Raw genomic sequence first — 20,252 nt, 5'->3', positions numbered from 1 at the left:
ATGTCGTCCGTCGACCAGCACGTGGTCTATCTGAGAGCAAGTGTCTCCACTCGGATGTTGCCAGGTGTGTTTGCAGATATTCTTTTGTGCGAAGTAAGTACTGCTTACTGCCATCCCTCTAGCAGCAGCAAATGTTACAATTCGCAGACCATTATCATTGGTAGCGGAATGAAGGCTTTCCGTACCAATGACAGGGCGAAAGAAACTTTCTCTTCCGATCTGCGCATTTGCATCCCCGATGACAATCTTTACATCATGTGTTGGGTACTCTCCGTAGGTCTTATCAAGAATCTCATAGAACTCATCCTTCACGTCATCAGGTTTATCGTTCGTTGGGGCACAGCTGCTGATCAGGCTATAGTTGAAGAATTTGCCCTTCATTCTCAATACGCAAATGCGGTCGTTTATCGGTTTCCACCGGATAACACGCTTCATCTGCTTCCCGATCACTATAAGGCTCTGTCACCGGCGCTATAGTAGATGTGGTACTTGAATGAAGTGTTCGCTTTGGGATCCATCGCCCGCAATTCACGTTCTCCAGTTCTGGACCACCGTATTTCTTGGACTGCTGTCACACTCACGCCGACCTTCTGCAGCTCACGAGCCAGGAGCCCAACACGTTCATTAAAAGTTCTCACAATCCAAAATCCTACTTTACAATCGTTGTACTTTATTCGTTGCCTGGTCTGTTGCCGTTGAATCAATCCGTTTGCTCTACTTTTGCCTTTCTTGGTAAATGTAGAATCTTCGGTAGACTACCTTACCAGGGTTGCGCTACCTACATAGCGACCGTAGTTCCCACCGGGGTTGGTTACCCGATCTTCCCTAAGGTTGCTCGTATCCCGACCAGCGCTACGAGGATGTAAGGATAGGAGTTTCTGGGTAAGATGCTAAGGACCGCGAAACGGGGTCTATTTTATTTCATCAGGTACCCGAAGTACCGAAGTACCAACATCTTTTTTTTAGAGACGTTTTTGCGAGTTTGTGTGATCAGCCAAAATTCGGCTGCTTATAACGGGCTTGGTAGTCATATGGTTACTGCTTCTGCCCCATACGCAGATCATGGGAGATCATGGGTTCAATCTTAGATCCGTTCCATTCTTCGGGTCCGCGATGTTAGGCATAAGTACGTTAGGCATAATGGACGTTAGGCATAACGGACGATAGGCATAATGTACGTTAGGCATAATGGACGTTTGGCATAATTCGGCCTTCTTAATGTCATAGGCAGTTCTTTGGGTCATTTTATGCCTAACGTCCATTATGCCTAACGTACTTATGCCTAACGGGGTATAGCTCCATTCTTCTACTTTGTATTTCTCTATATTTCTCATGTTCTAGCAATCGCTAGAACTGGAAATGGACTTCCATACCATTTCCATTTCAATACTATACTCAACTATTCTATTCTATTCTAGTACACGGAGAAAAATATTTAGTAAGTTCAAACAAATTTCGGGTTGCTTCAACCAAAACTTTAGGTTGAATTACGCACAAACAAAACTTCACTTTGAATCAACTTTATTCATTAGTTGAAACTAACCAAAATTGTATGTTGTCCTTTTTCAGCTTCTTTAGTTAAGTTTGATAAATATTTGTTTGAAACAACCATGACTTTGGTTGTTTTGTTTCGACAGCTACGGGAATGAACAAAAGTTTTGGTTGATTCAACCAAAAAAAAAGTTTGTTTCGAACAAAACCTACGTTGAATCAACAATCTTTTATAGTTTGAATTAATCAATTTTATGGTTGAAATTAATGCTGGATCATTCTGGTTTCATTTTTTTAACAAAACAATTAAATCATTTTATTTTTATAAAGCTTTATTGAACATATATAGCGTAATTTTAACAAACAAAAAATCGTAGTTGTTCATTATTATGCGGCGACTATACTACCGCCGCAAGCATAATTGTCCCTTGTCGATATGGGTTTCATATCAATGAAGGACATTTATGTTGGCAGCGGCAGCATATGATGAGTTAGATTGTCGGCCGATCGGAATATTCCACAATTGTATAATGGGTAAAAATATCTTCTGGGGGTTAAAGCACTGCTTCAGACTTCCAACCGCTCCCTAGTTTCAACATCCCGGAAACCGATCCTATTCCACAGCAAAATGTTTTAGTGGCACTTACTCGGTCGAAAGATGAATGGATCGCCTGTAGAGTAAACAAAAAATTGAATTTAAATTCGCCTGTTTCTACGGAGATTTTACTTACATATGTAGATAGCCAGTTCCAAGCACAGATCTTCCTATTGAACCCCTTGCCAGTTCCAAAGAGAGAGACGTCCATGATGGTACAGGAAACTGTAACGATCGACGCTTAGCCTACCGAAAATTTAGACTCACTTGAAAGCTCAACACAAATATGATTGACGGAGCGCGCTGGTAAATGACAACCTAGAATATTAGTTTATCTCGAACTGATTTTCAGGTTCTTTTTTTATCAAGCAACAATTTAGGTTAAATTAGGTTGTTAAAAAAGGTTGTTAAAGAAACGCCGCCTGGAAGAAGCGGAGTGCGAGGAGATGGAACAGCTGTGCCGTTCTCAAGATACACGCAAGTTCTATCAAAAGCTCAACGCATCCCGCAAAGGCTTTGTGCCGCGAGCCGAAATGTGCCGGGATAAGGATGGGAGCATCTTGACGGACGAACGTGTGGTGATCGAAAGGTGGAAGCAGCACTACGAGGAACATCTGAATGGCGCTGAGAGTACAGGCAATGAAAGTCAAGGCAGCGGAGAAGATGACTACGTCAGTTCAGCGGACGATGGAAGCCAACCAGCCCCCACCTTGAGGGAAGTTAAGGATGCCATTCAACAGCTAAAGACCAATAAAGCAGCTGGTAAGGATGGTATCGGAGCTGAGCTCATCAAGATGGGCCCGGAAAAGCTGGCCACTTGCCTGCACAAACTGATAGTCAGAATCTGGGAAAACGAACAGCTACCGGAGGAGTGGAAGGAAGGGGTTATATGCCCCATCTACAAGAAAGGCGACAAACTGGAGTGTGAGAACTTTCGAGCGATCACCATCCTTAATGCCGCCTACAAAGTGATATCCCAGATCATCTTCCGTCGTCTGTCACCATTAGTGAACGAGTTCGTGGGAAGTTATCAAGCCGGCTTCGTTGACGGCCGCTCGACAACGGACCAGATCTTTACTGTACGGCAAATCCTTCAAAATGCCGTGAATACCAGGTCCCAACGCACCATCTGTTCGTTGATTTCAAGGCGGCATACGACAGTATAGACCGCGTAGAGCTATGGAAAATTATGGACGAGAACAGCTTCCCTGGAAAGCTTACCAGACTGATCAAAGCAACGGTGGATGGTGTGCAAAACTGTGTGAAGATCTCGGGCGAACACTCCAGTTCGTTCGAATCGCGCCGGGGACTAAGACAAGGTGATGGACTTTCATGCCTGTTGTTCAACATTGCGCTAGAAGGTGTCATGCGGAGAGCCGGGTGTAACAGCCGGGGAACGATTTTCAACAGATCCAGTCAATTTATTTGCTTCGCGGATGACATGGACATTGTCGGCCGAACATTTGCAAAGGTGGCAGAACTGTACACCCGCCTGAAACGTGAAGCAACAAAAGTTGGACTGGTGGTGAATGCGTCAAAGACAAAGTACATGCTTGTGGGTGGAACCGAGCGCGACAGGGTCCGCCTGGGAAGCAGTGTTACGATAGACGGGGATACCTTCGAGGTGGTCGAGGAATTCGTCTACCTCGGATCCTTGCTAACGGCTGACAACAACGTTAGTCGTGAAATACGAAGGCGCATCATCTGTGGAAGTCGGGCCTACTACGGGCTCCAGAAGAAACTGCGGTCGAAAAAGATTCGCCACCGCACCAAATGTGTCATGTATAAGACGTTAATAAGACCGGTAGTCCTCTACGGACATGAAACATGGACAATGCTCGAGGAGGACTTGCAAGCACTCGGAGTATTCGAGAGACGGGTGCTTAGGACCATCTTTGGCGGTGTACAAGAAGACGGTGTGTGGCGGCGAAGAATGAACCATGAGCTCGCCCAGCTCTACGGCGAACCCAGTATCCAGAAGGTAGCTAAAGCCGGAAGGGTACGATGGGCAGGGCATGTTGCAAGAATGCCGGACAGCAACCCTGCAAAGATGGTGTTCGCTTCCAATCCGGCAGGTACGAGACGACGTGGAGCGCAGCGAGCGAGATGGGCAGACCAGGTGCAGAACGACTTGGCGAGCGTGGGGCGTATTCGAGGATGGAGAGATGCGGCCTCGAACCGTGTATTGTGGCGTCAAATTGTTGATTCAGTGTTATCTGTATAGATGTAGACTAAATAAATGAAAAAATGAATGAATAGGTTGTTAAATTAGTTGAAATAACCTAGAAACCTAATTTAAATTATGAAACACATCGAAATTAAATACAACCCAATTTATGATTGAAACTAACTAAAATCCTTGATTGAAACAAGCATAATCAAGGTTGTATTAACCATACATTTAAAGGTAGAAACAAATCAAAAAAGTTGTTCGTTTCAAATTATTTTTCGTGTTTTAAATTGAACAAACTAAACTTAACAACAACTAAAAGTTTAGTTTGAAATTCAACCAATGTTTCAAACTAGATCGTTTTTTCTCCGTGTAGTAGCTGCTAGAATTGGAAATGAACGAAAAAGTTCGTTTCCTACATCCAATAAGAAATTCTATCAGTTGCTTTCTCCTAATCTGTCACATTGGCAGCTCGTTAACCAAGACGAACCTCTGCCTCTCGAACCTAACCCAAAAATTCCAACAAATTCCGCATGAACTCGTGGCAAGTGCAGAGGTATATTCGGCTTGCAGTGGGCGAATGATTGCATCATCATTTCCTTCCCTTTCCCTACATTGACTTGCATTCTGACGTGGCAGGCGCCAGTGTGACCTAACAAATGAGATCACCAGTACTTGTACATTAAAGATGAGTGCTAGTCCCAAGCAAACATCTGTTGGTTCTCTGTGCAAGAACAGCTGATCTGGTCATAATGGAGCAGCAACTACGGGCAGTCAATCAAGCTCAAGCTCAAGCTCAGCCAAAATTCGGCTGCTTATAATTTGCTGTCACGAATTTGTCTACATATTGGTTTTTCAAAAGTATTTTAAGTGGTACGTGGACTCCGGTGTCATGTGCTTGTGGACTCAACTAGAACCTGCCATTCAGGAAGCAAAGGTGAAGTTGGACACTGGACAGAGCCTCGGAAACTTCATCCCATCATCTTACCTGCAATGAGTATCACAATATGGGTATCGCCCACGATTTCCGAGTTCCAGTACAACAGCAGAACCATGCTGTCAGAACGGAGCCGGCAATTGGAATTAAACGTGAAAGAAAATCGAAGGTATTCAAAATAACGCTGGCGCAACCCAGCCATGTGGTCGATTCTAGTTCGACGTCATTCCGTATGAGCAACTCCTTTTGAAATCAGCAGTTGCATTAAGATGAAATAAGGTACAAAGTTTATTGGACAGGTATGTTTTTTATCGATCTTTACTTAGGATCATTATAGCGGATGATGGGTACAATGATAGTTTCTCTAAATTCAGTTATTTGGGAAATAATATGAAGGAGCTTAGAACATTCGGAAATCATTTTCTGGCTCATTTTTGAACATATGTACTGAGGAATGAATAATGATATTTGATCGGAGGGGACACTGTTTTTCTGTAGCTCTTTACCTTTTTAGCAGCTCAAAACTGTAAGACATATTTTATTTAAATTCAATGGTTTCCAAATACTTACATGAACAGTTTCCTCTAATCTTCCAAATGTCCTTACAACTCCTCCTCACTTTCCTTAATCTCTCCTTATCGTTATGCGCTATACTGGATTATTTTATAATTATTTTTTAGTTTTTCTCTTGATTATTTTTACTTACAGGCAAAATGATTATGTTGTTGTCGAATTCTACGCCGACCATTCACAAACAGACACAATGTATTTTGGGGAAATCTCTAATATTTGAAAATATAGGGTAACGGCTCAAACCTTGGCCCATTATGCTACGGTTGAGCACATTTATCGTTATAAATCTTCATATATGGCATTTTCAACCAGAATTATTCCACCAGCCGGCTTGCTTACTTGGTTTACTGGTTTTGACGCCAGAAAGCAAAAAACGACGATGAATGTCCGCAATATCTCATTAAAACCAGCGAAAGTTTCGAGAGAAATGGACAAAATGTCGGCATCCTTGCCCTATCAGATGGATAATTTTTCAGCCCACTTGGGACGAGTGATTGTTGATTTCGAACATACGAGAGATAAAGATGGGTTGCTGTTTTTAGTACCACTCATCTTGCTTGCGTTGAATAAAGGCAGCATGCAAACAAATAGAGAAAATCAAATCATCTTATTGAGCGTGAATTCTAATTGGTTGCATGTAAAATACTACCACACTGATTGTGAGAGTGCGTTTCAGATTCCCCCAATAGCACGCTTACCAAGGACATGCTAACGAAAATACTATTAAATGAATCATTTATTTACCAAATATTTATCATATTTGCAAGTGAAGAAGTTTAGAAAAATGAAAACTGTATTAAAAACTGCAATTGCAAAAAGGCTACATGTTCTAGCCCTCATGTTGTGCCTTCAAACAAATTGCATACGTTAATTATTGGCTGCCGCATAATTTTGAGATTTACTGCTAGTTGAAACCATGGCTGTTGTGTTGCTCTCGCTCTCGCGATATTCTCAAAGAAACTTTTTTCCAAAACGTAAACAATGCTTTAGGTGGGGATGATGCATAACGCACTACTGGAGAAAGCCATTTGTTAAAATTATTCTAGGCAATTCCTTGCTTTATATTGTGCATAAACAGTTATAACTGTGCTAACTACCTGATATTATTACACAATTATTCATAAATACAATTATTGGATGCTTGTTTTTAACTCTGCCTGCATTGAAGTTTCATGATTGGTACGTGCGTTTGATTCCACGCCTCTCTATATCGATCAGCTGTTGCGAATCCTCTCAGAACTCTCACGTGTTTCAAGTTCCCGAGTTAAAAGAATACTTTTTCGGTATCATTTTACAGATCAAAATACTTTTTGCAATCAATAATAGATCTAAATTATGATGAAGGTATTCGTCAAGTAATTTGACTTGAAATTATTCACATGAAATTACGTTGTAAGTTTATCTAATGAAACATACGATCCATTGAAATTTTTCATTATTAAATGCGAGAATGTTTGTAGGGTTCGTATGAAACATGATAAAACTAAATATTCATGCATTAATTGAATCATTTATTTGCGAAATTATGAAGAAAATGGTGTACCGAACCACGAAAATTTGATGCTTGAATCGCTTTTGCTTGAATCGTGTTTGGAAGCCGTAAGGTTATGCAATTTTGTTTGGTATGTTCTGCGAATGAAAGCGATTATATCGTGATTCGAGAAAAGCATCATGAGGGCCCATTTACAAACTACATGACGTTTTAGGTTGTGGGAAGGTACTTGTCTGAGCGTTAAGGACTTTATAAATTTCAGAACCCTACCATACATGAAGCATTACTAGAGGCTTGGTGTGGGTTGACAATGGTCAAGTTTAGCGTTATGTAATTTGCGAATGAAACTTAACCGCTGAGTGGATTAACCTGTTTTTACAAAAATTCTTAGCAACCTAATCGCAAGCATCGGATATTCTATCTGCAGCTTTCGATTATTTTCTCCAGTACGGGTTATTGGTGAGAATGTTCTGATTTTAGAGTTTCACCTATACTAACGTAGTGCTACAAATCGAAAGCGCATGCCACCATTTGGCTACGGGTGCCCCCAGTATTGTCCAAAAAAGTTTTGGTTAATTATGTCGCTATACTAATGGAAATTGTGAAATTAAAATGATAGCTGACAAACATTCATCTGATGTGCGAAAGCAGGTATGTTCATTCAGAAAACTCTGTTATTGGGCAAAAGAAAAACTCTAGCACAGCCAGCCTGCATAAGTCAACGAAACATGGATGCTAAAAAACGGAGTCAAAGTGATTTTTCACGCAAGATAATTGCTTTTAATAGTTTAAGAAGTGTTTAAATCTAGGGTTATGAAACAGATATATGTTTGATACACTTTTCTAAAGAAGCAGTGGTTAATATCTCCCTACAAATCGACGTATTTTCGTTGAAATATTGATTATTTTGCGTGATGAGCCAATGTTATATCCAGGGCCAACATTACCGCCGGTTACCCTAGTTAAATTCAAATTTACTTTAAAGTATTTTCAGTACTTACATTCTACCTTTCAGAAATATTTCAAATTATTAATTAGCTTTACATATAAATGATTTCGCAATAAAAATGCTCAGATAGTTATTATAAGCTTTGTTTTTGTTTTTTCTGTTATCTTTTATCTATTCTTATTCTCCTGTATACTAGACCCTAATCATATCTTCAGGTTACCTCCCTTTCTGTCATTTCATGTATAGGTGCGCATGGTTGACCGTGTTGCTAGTGCGCGGTACCTCAACAGCTCCTCTCCGTAACTCTTGCGAGTGTTCCTTCTAGCCAGAGTTCACTGATCTTACCTCGGGTACCGCCAGCTTAGTCACCGGACGTCTATATCTGGGAGCTGCGGGCTCGATCGAATCAAGTTTTCAAGATATTTTGCTTGAAACTCGCAAATTTCCTCCCAGTGTTCACTGTACACGTTACGATTTTCTCACATTGAATTATCATTATGTTTATCTTTATAAAATTAAATTACAAAGATTTCGTCAATTTACCGCATCGTATATATTAACGTGTCGAATGTTAAATTAATTCATACCCTCCAGTTATGTTGAATCCGTCGATATATTTAAAATGACGCCAGTAAATTGAAATTAGTTGAAAATGAGCTTTATTTAGTATGAGTTGATTTACACGTGTACTCTCTCGTCTACGCTCAAAATGCACAAAACCTCTCTCGATGCGATGGATACTTTTTGACAGCTTACTTTGGAGATTCTTTGACACTCGTTTTGACTCTATCCGCAGCTCCCAGGTCTATATAATCCTTTTATTGTGCGCACCATTGCTTGTCGCACGCGCCCATCTGCACCACGAATCAACTGCTGCACAACTCCTCGTACCCAACATTTCCGGTTGTCTTCGTCGGCTATGAATACTATCTCACCATCAACAATTGGCTCCGACTCTGAATTCCACTTTGATCGTTGACTTCATTCATTTCATTTTTTTCATTTATTTAGTCTACATCTATACAGATAACACTGAATCAACAATTTGACGCCACAATACACGGTTCGAGGCCGCATCTCTCCATCCTCGAATACGCCCCACGCTCGCCAAGTCGTTCTGCACCTGGTCTGCCCATCTCGCTCGCTGCGCTCCACGTCGTCTCGTACCTGCCGGATCGGAAGCGAACACCATCTTTGCAGGGTTGCTGTCCGGCATTCTTGCAACATGCCCTGCCCATCGTACCCTTCCGGCTTTAGCTACCTTCTGGATACTGGGTTCGCCGTAGAGCTGGGCGAGCTCATGGTTCATTCTTCGCCGCCACACACCGTCTTCTTGTACACCGCCAAAGATGGTCCTAAGCACCCGTCTCTCGAATACTCCGAGTGCTTGCAAGTCCTCCTCGAGCATTGTCCATGTTTCATGTCCGTAGAGGACTACCGGTCTTATTAACGTCTTGTACATGACACATTTGGTGCGGTGGCGAATCTTCTGGAGCCCGTAGTAGGCCCGACTTCCACAGATGATGCGCCTTCGTATTTCACGACTAACGTTGTTGTCAGCCGTTAGCAAGGATCCGAGGTAGACGAATTCCTCGACCACCTCGAAGGTATCCCCGTCTATCGTAACACTGCTTCCCAGGCGGACCCTGTCGCGCTCGGTTCCACCCACAAGCATGTACTTTGTCTTTGACGCATTCACCACCAGTCCAACTATTGTTGCTTCACGTTTCAGGCGGGTGTACAGTTCTGCCACCTTTGCAAATGTTCGGCCGACAATGTCCATGTCATCCGCGAAGCAAATAAATTGACTGGATCTGTTGAAAATCGTACCCCGGCTGTTACACCCGGCTCTCCGCATGACACCTTCTAGCGCAATGTTGAACAACAGGCACGAAAGTCCATCACCTTGTCTTAGTCCCCGGCGCGATTCGAACGAACTGGAGTGTTCGCCCGAGATCTTCACACAGTTTTGCACACCATCCACCGTTGCTTTGATCAGTCTGGTAAGCTTTCCAAGGAAGCTGTTCTCGTCCATAATTTTCCATAGCTCTACGCGGTCTATACTGTCGTATGCCGCCTTGAAATCAACGAACAGATGGTGCGTTGGGACCTGGTATTCACGGCATTTTTGAAGGATTTGCCGTACAGTAAAGATCTGGTCCGTTGTCGAGCGGCCGTCAACGAAGCCGGCTTGATAACTTCCCACGAACTCGTTCACTAATGGTGACAGACGACGGAAGATGATCTGGGATATCACTTTGTAGGCGGCATTAAGGATGGTGATCGCTCGAAAGTTCTCACACTCCAGTTTGTCGCCTTTCTTGTAGATGGGGCATATAACCCCTTCCTTCCACTCCTCCGGTAGCTGTTCGTTTTCCCAGATTCTGACTATCAGTTTATGCAGGCAAGTGGCCAGCTTTTCCGGGCCCATCTTGATGAGCTCAGCTCCGATACCATCCTTACCAGCGGCTTTGTTGGTCTTTAGCTGTTGAATGGCATCCTTAACTTCCCTCAAGGTGGGGGCTGGTTGGCTTCCATCGTCCGCTGAACTGACGTAGTCATCTCCTCCGCTGCCTTGACTTTCACTGCCTGTACTCTCAGCGCCATTCAGATGTTCCTCGTAGTGCTGCTTCCACCTTTCGATCACCACACGTTCGTCCGTCAAGATGCTCCCATCCTTATCCCGGCACATTTCGGCTCGCGGCACGAAGCCTTTGCGGGATGCGTTGAGCTTCTGATAGAACTTGCGTGTATCTTGAGAACGGCACAGCTGCTCCATCTCCTCGCACTCCGCTTCTTCCAGGCGGCGTTTCTTCTCCTGAAAAAGGCGGGTCTGCTGTCTCCGCTTCCGTCTATAACGTTCCACGTTCTGCCGGGTACCTTGCTGCAGCGCGACCGCCCGCGCTGCGTCCTTCTCCTCCAGAATCTGTCTGCACTCTTCTGCACTGTATTCCAGCAGTCCTCAAGAGGGGCCCCATCGAGCTCACCTTCTTCCGGCAACGCTGCCTCGAGATGCTGCGCGTATGCAGTGGCGACATCAGGTTGCTTCAGTCGCTCTAGGTCGTACCGCGGCGGTCGTCGGTACCGAACATTGTTGATGACGGATAGTTTTGGGCGCAGTTTAACCATCACCAGATAGTGGTCAGAGTCGATGTTAGCGCCACGATATGTCCTGACGTCGATAATGTCGGAGAAGTGCCGTCCATCAATCAGAACGTGGTCGATTTGTGATTCTGTCTGCAGTGGCGATCTCCAGGTGTACCGATACGGGAGGCTGTGTTGGAAGTAGGTGCTGCGAAGGGCCATATTCTTGGAGGCGGCGAAATCAATTAGTCGTAGGCCGTTTTCGTTCGTCAGCCGGTGAGCGCTGAACTTTCCAATAGTCGGTCTAAACTCCTCCTCTTGGCCAACCTGAGCGTTCAAATCTCCTATGATGATTTTGACGTCGTGGCTTGGGCAGCTGTCGTACTCACGTTCCAGCTGCGCGTAGAATGCGTCCTTATCATCATCAGTGCTTCCGGAGTGTGGGCTATGGACGTTGATTATGCTGAAGTTGAAGAACCGGCCTTTGATCCTCAACCTGCACATTCTCTCGTTGATCGGCCACCACCCGATCACGCGCCTTTGCATGTCGCCCATCACTATGAAAGCTGTTCCCAGCTCGTGTGTGCTGCCGCAGCTCTGGTAGATGGTATGATTACCTCTAAACGTTCGCACCATTGATCCCTTCCAACAAACCTCCTGCAGCGCTACGATGCCGAATCCACGGTCCTTGAGCACATCGGCGAGTATGCGTGTGCTCCCGATGAAGTTGAGAGATTTGCAGTTCCACGAACCGAGTTTCCAATCGTTAGTCCCTTTTCGTCGCAGTGGTCTTCGCCGATGGTTCCGGTCCGTACTCTCTTGTTGATTGTTCGTTGCTTATGTTTTTTAAAGGCTGGCTTGCAGGGCCTGACACCAAACCCCTAAATTTCCGGAGGACCATTTCCTCCTTATTGCCGGTGGACCAGGGTGCACACTTTCACTTAGAGTCCCTCGCTGGCACTCGGACGGTGATCAGCCGCCCCTAACATGGAGAATAGACGCTGTTGTGATCCGATCCTTACATGGAGAACAGACGCTCAGTTAGATTTGCACCTCAGGAGAGAAGCAAACCCCCACCCCTTCCCTGTCAGCATACGACCATAGTTCCCACCGGGGTTGGTTACCCGATCTTCCCTAAGGTTGCTCGTATCCCGGCCAGCACCGCGGGGAGGTAGGGATAGGAGTTGCTGGGTAAGAGGCTAAGGACCGCGAGATGGGGTCTATTTTATTCCTTCAGGTACGCGAAGTACCAATGGTACGCTTTACCCAGCATTTGCCGTGATCGTTGACTTATTGATGGTAGATATTCGCCTAGCCAACGTTTCCACATATTATCTGCCAGCCTTTGTGATCGCTTGTAGTTGTCTCGAAGTGCTTCTGCTTCTCCGCCTGTAGATTTGAAAATTTCTGAAATGGTTGGGCGTTAGCGACTCATCCTCGGCCGACTCTTGTGGAACATACGTTAGCGGACGGGAGTTTATCATATCTTCTGCCTCAGCTAACGTTGTCAGTAAAACCTCGTCTGTCAACGTCCGCCCATCGTCAAATACTTTCATTGCCTCCTTCACGGAACGAACGAGACTTTCCCAAGCTCCCCCCATATGCGGTGCCAATGGTGGATTGAAGTTCCATTTTGTTCTAGCGTCAGTAAAGGTGTCACTGCAGTCTACGCTTATTTGCTGGGTAACTTTTTTACATGCACCAATAAAGTTTGTTCCATTATCGGAGAAAAACTCAACCGGCATTCCGCGCCGGCAAGCAAAGCGGCGAATTGCCATCACACAACTTTGGGTGGACATGTTGTGCACCACCTCTAAGTGTATTGCTCTAGTTGTCAAACAGGTGAACAATGATACCCAACGCTTCTCTGTGCGACGGCCGACGGTGACCATTAACGGGCCGAAGTAGTCGACTCCGGTGAAACTGAATGGTCGCAGGTTTGGAGTCAGCCGTTGAATGGGAAGTGGAGCCATTCGTGGGATTCTTGGTCGACATTTTTGGACTTTACACCATACACACTCCTTCATAACTTTCTTAACTTGTGCTCTGATGTATGGAATGTAAAATTTTTGTCTCATTTCGTTTACCACAGTTTCCCGATTTGCGTGGCCGAACTTTTGGTGGTAATGTTCCATTAACTTCATGGTGATCGGATGTTTTCTAGGCAGAATTATCGGGAATCGCACTTCAAACGGAAGAAATTCAGCTTTCGTTGTTCGTCATTCGTGACGGAGTATGCCAAATTCATCTAGTATCGGTGTGAGTTTGTAAAGGTCACTGTCCTTATCGGCCTTAGGAAGCTTTCCATCGCTGGTCACTTGATGAAGAATTCGGATCTCCGCTGCGAAACAGTCACCTTGCGCTATCTTCCAAAGCAAGCGTTCTGCTTCTTGAAACTCTTCCCTTCTCAATGATTTTTTTAAACATGGAACCGATCGCCTAATTATACCACTGACTTTGCTTACTGTCGGAAGGACTTCAATCAGTTGACCACGACGTTTTCTGTGGGTATTTGCTACAAAACGTAACACGCACGCAATCGTCCTCACAAGCACATTCCATCTAGTTATTCTAGTCACATCTATCCACGATTCTGATGGCTCTAAATCGTGGAAGAGGAACGTTGTACGAAGCTCTTCTTGAACATTTGGTTTTATCATTGGTTGCTCCGGCCATTCTCCCTCAACATGGTATAAAAACTGTGACCCCTGAAACCATCGACTATCTGGACCTAACTGCAGGCCGTTGTTCCATTTAGTGAGCTCATCAGCTACATTTAGTTTGGTTGGCACCCAGTGCCAGTCAGAAGCTATAGTTTGATTTAGGATGTCACCGACTCTAAGAGCAGTAAAAATCTTGTAGCGACACAAATCGGACTTAATCCATGAATGGACCGTGCGCAAATCAGTCCACAGATAGACGCTATGTATCTTCAAGTTGTGGCTCTCTTTAATAACGTCCACCAGTCGAGCACCGAGAACGGCTGCCATCAACTCTAGCCGAGGGATAGTACACGGTTTCAACGGCGCCACTTTCGATTTCGCTTGAACCAAAGAACACCTGGGTACGCCTCCAGCCATAATCCGAAAGTACGCCACACAAACAATAGGCGCACTCACTTGCATCTGTAAAGACGTGCAGTTGTAAAGATTCGTACTCCAGAAACAAGCCGTCTCCAAAATGGTAGCGAGGAACCTTTACTGATTCCACAATAGACAACTTGCTTGGCAACAACTCCCATTTTGCTGTTGAATCGTCGTCAATTTCATCATCCCAATTGCACCCCGTTCTCCACGAACTTTGAATTAGGACCCGACCATAGATCGTGAATCGTGAATTCAAGCCAATGAAAAACCGTCACAACAAGATCGTTTTTTAGAAAAGTTTATCTTCGATCCAGGAGGAAGTGATAGACATGGTTTCTTGAGAATGGTAAATGAAATAATTTGGATTACATTATAGTTACGGACCAGTTTGTTACTAGTTTCACGGGTGGGAGTGTTGAGAAGGGCTGATAAGTTTTGCGAAACTGGTAACACTGGCAATGATACAGTCGCCTCTCCACATTTCGATATTAAAGGGACCATCGAGATAGGGAGAGATCGATGAATGGAAGGAAAATTGAAATGAGTACTAGATCCAAAAAAGCTCGTTGCTATGACAAACGACAACAAAACAAATGTTGTTTCCTGTTGTTGATGTGTTTGTTATGGTCCAAAGATGGTCTAGTAGCCTAAACATATGAACATATCGACATAAGGAGAGTGGTTTCTGAACAAAATATGATCAGAATCCATCGAGATAGAAAGATATCGAGATAGGGAGGTTATCGAGATGTAGAAAGCCCAAATGTATGTAGATTGGAGGGACTGAGGAAACCTTCGACATAGGGAGAGATATCGAGATATAGAACATCGAGATGTAGAGAGTCGACTGTATATGCTTCCATACAGAGGAGATCAATTTAGATTGGAATGAGTTTAGAGTTGTGAGAAGTCTGTTGTGTGAATATAGAATTGAAACTAGATTGTAAGTTTTTTTCATGAATATGTTAAGTTTATAAATTAATAATAATGAATAAATTCTAGCTTTGAAGCTGTGTAAAATGAAGCACACTGCTGTCAAAAGAGTTTCATTCGCACCAGACAAAAATCATCGCAACAATATTCGTCATTTTTCGGTTTCCAGCTTCCCTAGTATTTTTTTTAAATTGGTTGTAAACTTTTCTTATACCATAATACAAAATGTAACATGGAAGTACCAGAAATGAAAAGATGTACAAATGGGAAATTTTCCAGCAATGTTTCTTTCTCGCTTTTTAGATCGTTCAATTTTTCATGAATTTTATACATAAGAAGTAGGAATAGATTTGCGAGGTGATGTGTAAAAATAACTTATGTGTCGTGCCAGTAATGATATATAATTTACTTTGCAGCACACAACGAACTCAACGAACCCGCTTTGCGCGGTCCACTTGACCTGCTCTGGTCTGTATGGTCTTGAAGGTCCGCTTAGTTACAGTGCTATACACTTTTCCTCTGCTGTTTCACTTCGCTAACAGTTTTTTTCCACTCACCTGAACAGCAAGTAATCTGTTTTCTTCTATTGGCTTAGCAATTCTGATAAAAATAAACTCCAAATGGTCCCTTTTCAACAAAATTGCTTTAATAAATTGCAACTCCTAGCAGGATCGCTATTGTGGAAATCTAATATAATGCTGTGAAAAGGAATTACTTGAGTAAGCACGTCTTATTGCTTGGAGCTCAATAAGAAAGAGATATTCTGGGTTGCTACGATGCGTGAATACTTGCAATGAATGCAAGTGCGTAGAACTGTCATATGACAGCTGCAACGTGGTTTATATTTTTAGATTGTTGATTTTTTTCGTTGAAAAAAATTCACCGAAAAAAAATCAACAATCTAAAAATTAAAAATGAACGGTGACCAAAACCCTACTAAATGCTCTGTTTATGTTTATCATGTAGTAGTACCACACAAGGTTTCCTTAGGAGCTGGTCAACTATCTTTTGGTTTAAAGCAATCCTGATATTAAATATCGCTCTATATTATACAATCGCTTTTAAATATATAATGTTTTAAACAAAATACTTGACGTTGTATATATTTTACTAGTCATCTTTAAAAATACCGATAAACATTCAAATATTTTTAGTCGATGGAATGAAATTGACCCCACTAAATGATTAGACGTCACGTCACACACAGCAACAATTGAGTTATTTATGATCATTCCCTCGTATACAGTTAACCGCCTAAGATAAGCATGCCATAGACCAATTTTCTGGAATCAGCCAAAATGCGTATCGTCATTCTCGTGAAATGTGCGACCATTGTGCCATATGAAAATTTGTCAATTGATTGGCGATGGACTTTGGTACCTACCTGAGTACACCGTGCGGGAAGGCGGCAAAAATGTAGTTCCGATCCGCGGGCAGGTCCACCGTTTTGTGCAGTTTGGCAGGGAAGTACGTCTGGAACAGCTTCCAGCAGAACAGATTGCGAAACCATTTTACGCTGAAAAAAATCGAAGACTGCATATTATTAGACAATCAACACTTCAACGTTTTCTAGTTTCAGAGTGTTTTGTGTGAAGCAAGTACAACCACCAACCATCTAAATTTCCGTGTGAAAATTAAAAAATTGCTCTTTACCTTTAAACTTATTTTAGGTCTAATCTAATCAAGTCGGATAAATATCTCACAAAGTTCAAAAAATCAAAAAAACATATCTGATTTTTTTTTATCAATTTCTTATTATGTTACTAAACGGTGAACCATATTTAGGTAGGTTACTAATATTTTTTTTACTTAAATTTGCGTCGTGGCTTTTAAGTTTTTTTTAAATTTTTAATTTACTTCCCGAAAATGTCCTAGGCCAGACCAGGAATTGAACCTAGCCACTTTCAGCATGGTCTTGGTTTGTAGCCACACGGCTAAGGAAGGCTTTCAGCCCAGACATTCATTACTTTTAAAACATAAAATATACTTGAATTACAAATTACATTACGAACGTTCAAATAGATTTTTTTTAGCCTGAACGGAATTTCATAAAACAAATCCAAACTACACTCACCCTTGCCCTCGTCCACCGTTGACGCCCGCTTTCCTATCGTAGTAAATGAACGCTCCGTACACGAGACAGAACGTTTTTGCGAGAAGCCCACCGAATACCTGGTACAGGAGAAACTCACCCTGAGTTACATCAACACCATCTAAAGAACAATAGACCATCTCACCAGCAGATAGAAGTAGTAAATCAGCATCCACAGTTCACCGAACAGAAACAGAGTCATCCATCCGAAGGCACAGAGAGTCTCAAGTCTTCGCCGCAGTGGCACGTTCAACGGCGCCCACTCAATTTCCCTCATCGTGGTCTATTGTTTGTCCCAGCAGTGTATTAGTACCTGTTGGGAGATTAGAAAATTGAAAACTGCTATAAATATACTTGGTTAATTGATTTGCTAACGAAACAACGACACACGTACTGAACCAGATTGGTTTAAATCAGCGAGCTAACAAAGTCTAACGGTTGACGAAACAATCAATCAATTTAGGAATATCTTTGGCAGCAACAGAGCATGTCGTCAAGTAAAAATCTCAATATTTTAAAACGGATCTAGAAAGCTGAGATTGATAATGATTGTCAAATCACAAACCACAATGCACGTGAACCTCACATGAATGATTGTGCCCGAGCACGCACCGCCTAATTTCTATAAACACTGGTTCACTTCACGAATGGTGCAGCTTTCCTCCTGATAAATATTCAGATGATGTGAGGATAGTACTGCTGGCTGATTCCCGAGCTGTGGTCGGCAACGTACTGACTGACTAAGGCACTCAAATTCTCTTATCGTGTCAAAAATGGTAAGGTAATCTTTCCAATATTCTGACACAGTGGTTGCCAATTGCCGTTGCCCGATGTACCGATGTGCTCACGCAGTAGAGTTTTTGATTCCTTGTGCATTAAAAAATCAAGTCTAGCAGTTTTTGTCAAATAGGGGTCATTGTATAAAACTTGAAATTTCAAACGGCTAATACTCTCATACCAATACTATTCTTCTGTTGGCCCAGCATAGTTTTAATGAAAAGCAGAATCACCGTTACAAATTCCAATGTCAAAATCATATACGCTATTAAAAAAGTATTTGTTGAGACTTCCAGATAACTTGTCGGTAAAGGCATTACCCAGGTTGATTTTCTCGAACTCTCTGGGCATAGAGCATCATTGAATCTACCACGCCACAATGACTCGAACATTCTCAATTAACTGCGTAGGATAGACTGAAGATATGTCTTGCTCTTTATTGATAATGATCTTGATCTACAGTGACTTGCATAATAAAAAGACAACTTGCCATTTTTCATACAAAATTTACTACTTTGGAGATCTAGATCTTGTATGTTGTATGTGAACCAAGTTTCCTGCAAATTTGACCAGAGCTCAGATATAACTTGAATTTTACCATACTTAAGACCGTTTACTTTGAATTGATCGCCGTGAGATGTTTTAGATTTTTATCGATCATTTTTCGGCGAGTAAAGACAAAACAATTTAATTTGCCAGACTGTCCGGACGTTTCGGTCGATTTACTGGCCTTCGACTATCTTCTGCGGACAAATCTTCCAGTCAACGATAAACTAACAGACAGCCATAACTATCAAAGTTTACACATTTTATTGTAGTTGATTATTATTTCAAGTAAGAAAGCTCGCAACTTGAACTAGAGATGGGCGTTCAGATCCGAAACCGTTAAAATGATTCGGATCTCTAGAGTGAGTGAATGATTCGTGGATCAGTTTTTAAAAGATCCGGTTCACTAGATCAGCAAATTATTACACTATTTGTAAGTAAATAATAAACTTCCGAATGATCGACTGTTTATTGTTATTTTAAGGCTCAAGACTCCATCACAATGTTTTGAGAATTAATGACTGTATCGCTTGTTTGTAATAGTGAGGCAATTGGTACGGAAAAGTGCAGCAGCGATAGATAAATTTTGTTTACAACTGGGGTGGGTGGAAATGGGGTGTTAAAAATATGCCAGCTGATGCATAATGTTGCCAGACTTGACGAAATATTTATTCTATATCATAACACATGTTCACGGTGTATCAAATATATGGGTATTTATCGGTTTAAAATTTGTTATTCACCACTTGGAATTTAACAGAAGCTTACATAACATGTTTAAATATTTATTTCTGATATATTTGTTCAATCCGGCAAACAGCAATGATTTTTTCAAATAAACAAATCTGGCAACGGTGAAGAGATGATTATTTTCTCGTGTATGCACACCACTGTTTGCGTGTTGGCTGGCGTATACATTGTATTGTTGGGATTGAATGAAGTTGCATCGCGTAGATTTTGTACTCACCATTTCACCTATTGCGCTAGTGAGTTTGAGTCTTCCGCATTTTATTGCGTTCACAATACGGTCGTCAAATTTGTCTCTCACTTCGATTTCTGGAAAACAGTTTTCGACAGATTTTGGACGCGAAGTGAATTAATTGGTAGTCAATATTGAAGAAAAATGTGAAACTCAGTTAGTGAATATGTTTTAGGAGTGATTAAATCAAGAAAACAGTGGGAAAAGATCAAGTGAAAAATCAAGTGCGTGTGTATGTGTTTGCTCCGAACGTTCGGAGTTAGTATGCGTTCGATAAAAATACGAATGCCGGCCCAGGAAAAAAGGCAGTTTTCAGCGTTTTTCCTGCAATTCCTTAGTAATTGTTTATTTGGATAAGTGAAAAATTAATATGGAAATGCCATGAATATATTATGATGGAGGTAAGTCGGCAAATAGCCCCAAAATATTGAATTTAGTTCAAAACTTTATTAGTATTAGTGCGGATTCGAATAAAATCATCGTCATTATCGGATTGATTACGGTTTATAGAGCCTTAACTTAAAACGGCCTAACTTAAAACGGAAATC

The 20,252-nt window shown here is 42.3% G+C and overlaps 1 protein-coding gene and 1 long non-coding RNA gene across 8 annotated transcripts in view; both read right to left on the bottom strand.

Annotated features, from left to right (window-relative positions):
• The window catches only part of LOC134210804 (2-acylglycerol O-acyltransferase 2-like), a 75,295-nt gene that overhangs the window by 29,621 nt on the left and 25,422 nt on the right, over window positions 1-20,252 (bottom strand). For 2 of the 7 annotated variants that reach the window (XM_062687086.1, XM_062687088.1), the window contains 3 exons: window positions 17,548-17,715; window positions 17,385-17,482; window positions 16,695-16,826 (listed from right to left, as the gene is read on the bottom strand). In XM_062687086.1, the coding sequence (XP_062543070.1) occupies window positions 16,695-16,826; window positions 17,385-17,482; window positions 17,548-17,679 (362 nt within the window). In that variant the 5' untranslated portion in view covers window positions 17,680-17,715. Of the gene's footprint in view, window positions 1-16,694; window positions 16,827-17,384; window positions 17,483-17,547; window positions 17,716-17,796; window positions 17,936-17,967; window positions 18,152-20,252 lie in introns of those variants that run through there. The other 5 variants (XM_062687083.1, XM_062687085.1, XM_062687084.1 and 2 more) reach the window with 5 other exon arrangements.
• LOC134210805 (uncharacterized) lies at window positions 1,806-2,935 on the bottom strand. The gene is made up of 2 exons (XR_009978863.1): window positions 2,223-2,935; window positions 1,806-2,162 (listed from the first exon to the last, which is right to left on the bottom strand). It is a non-coding gene; the product is annotated as an uncharacterized LOC134210805 (long non-coding RNA).

Source organism: Armigeres subalbatus, chromosome 2 (assembly GCF_024139115.2).
Source record: "Armigeres subalbatus isolate Guangzhou_Male chromosome 2, GZ_Asu_2, whole genome shotgun sequence".
In the NCBI taxonomy this organism is placed as follows: Eukaryota; Metazoa; Arthropoda; class Insecta; order Diptera; family Culicidae; genus Armigeres; species Armigeres subalbatus.
The sequence above is the reverse complement of the archived record's forward strand: the minus strand, read 5'-3'. Positions and strand labels throughout refer to the sequence as shown.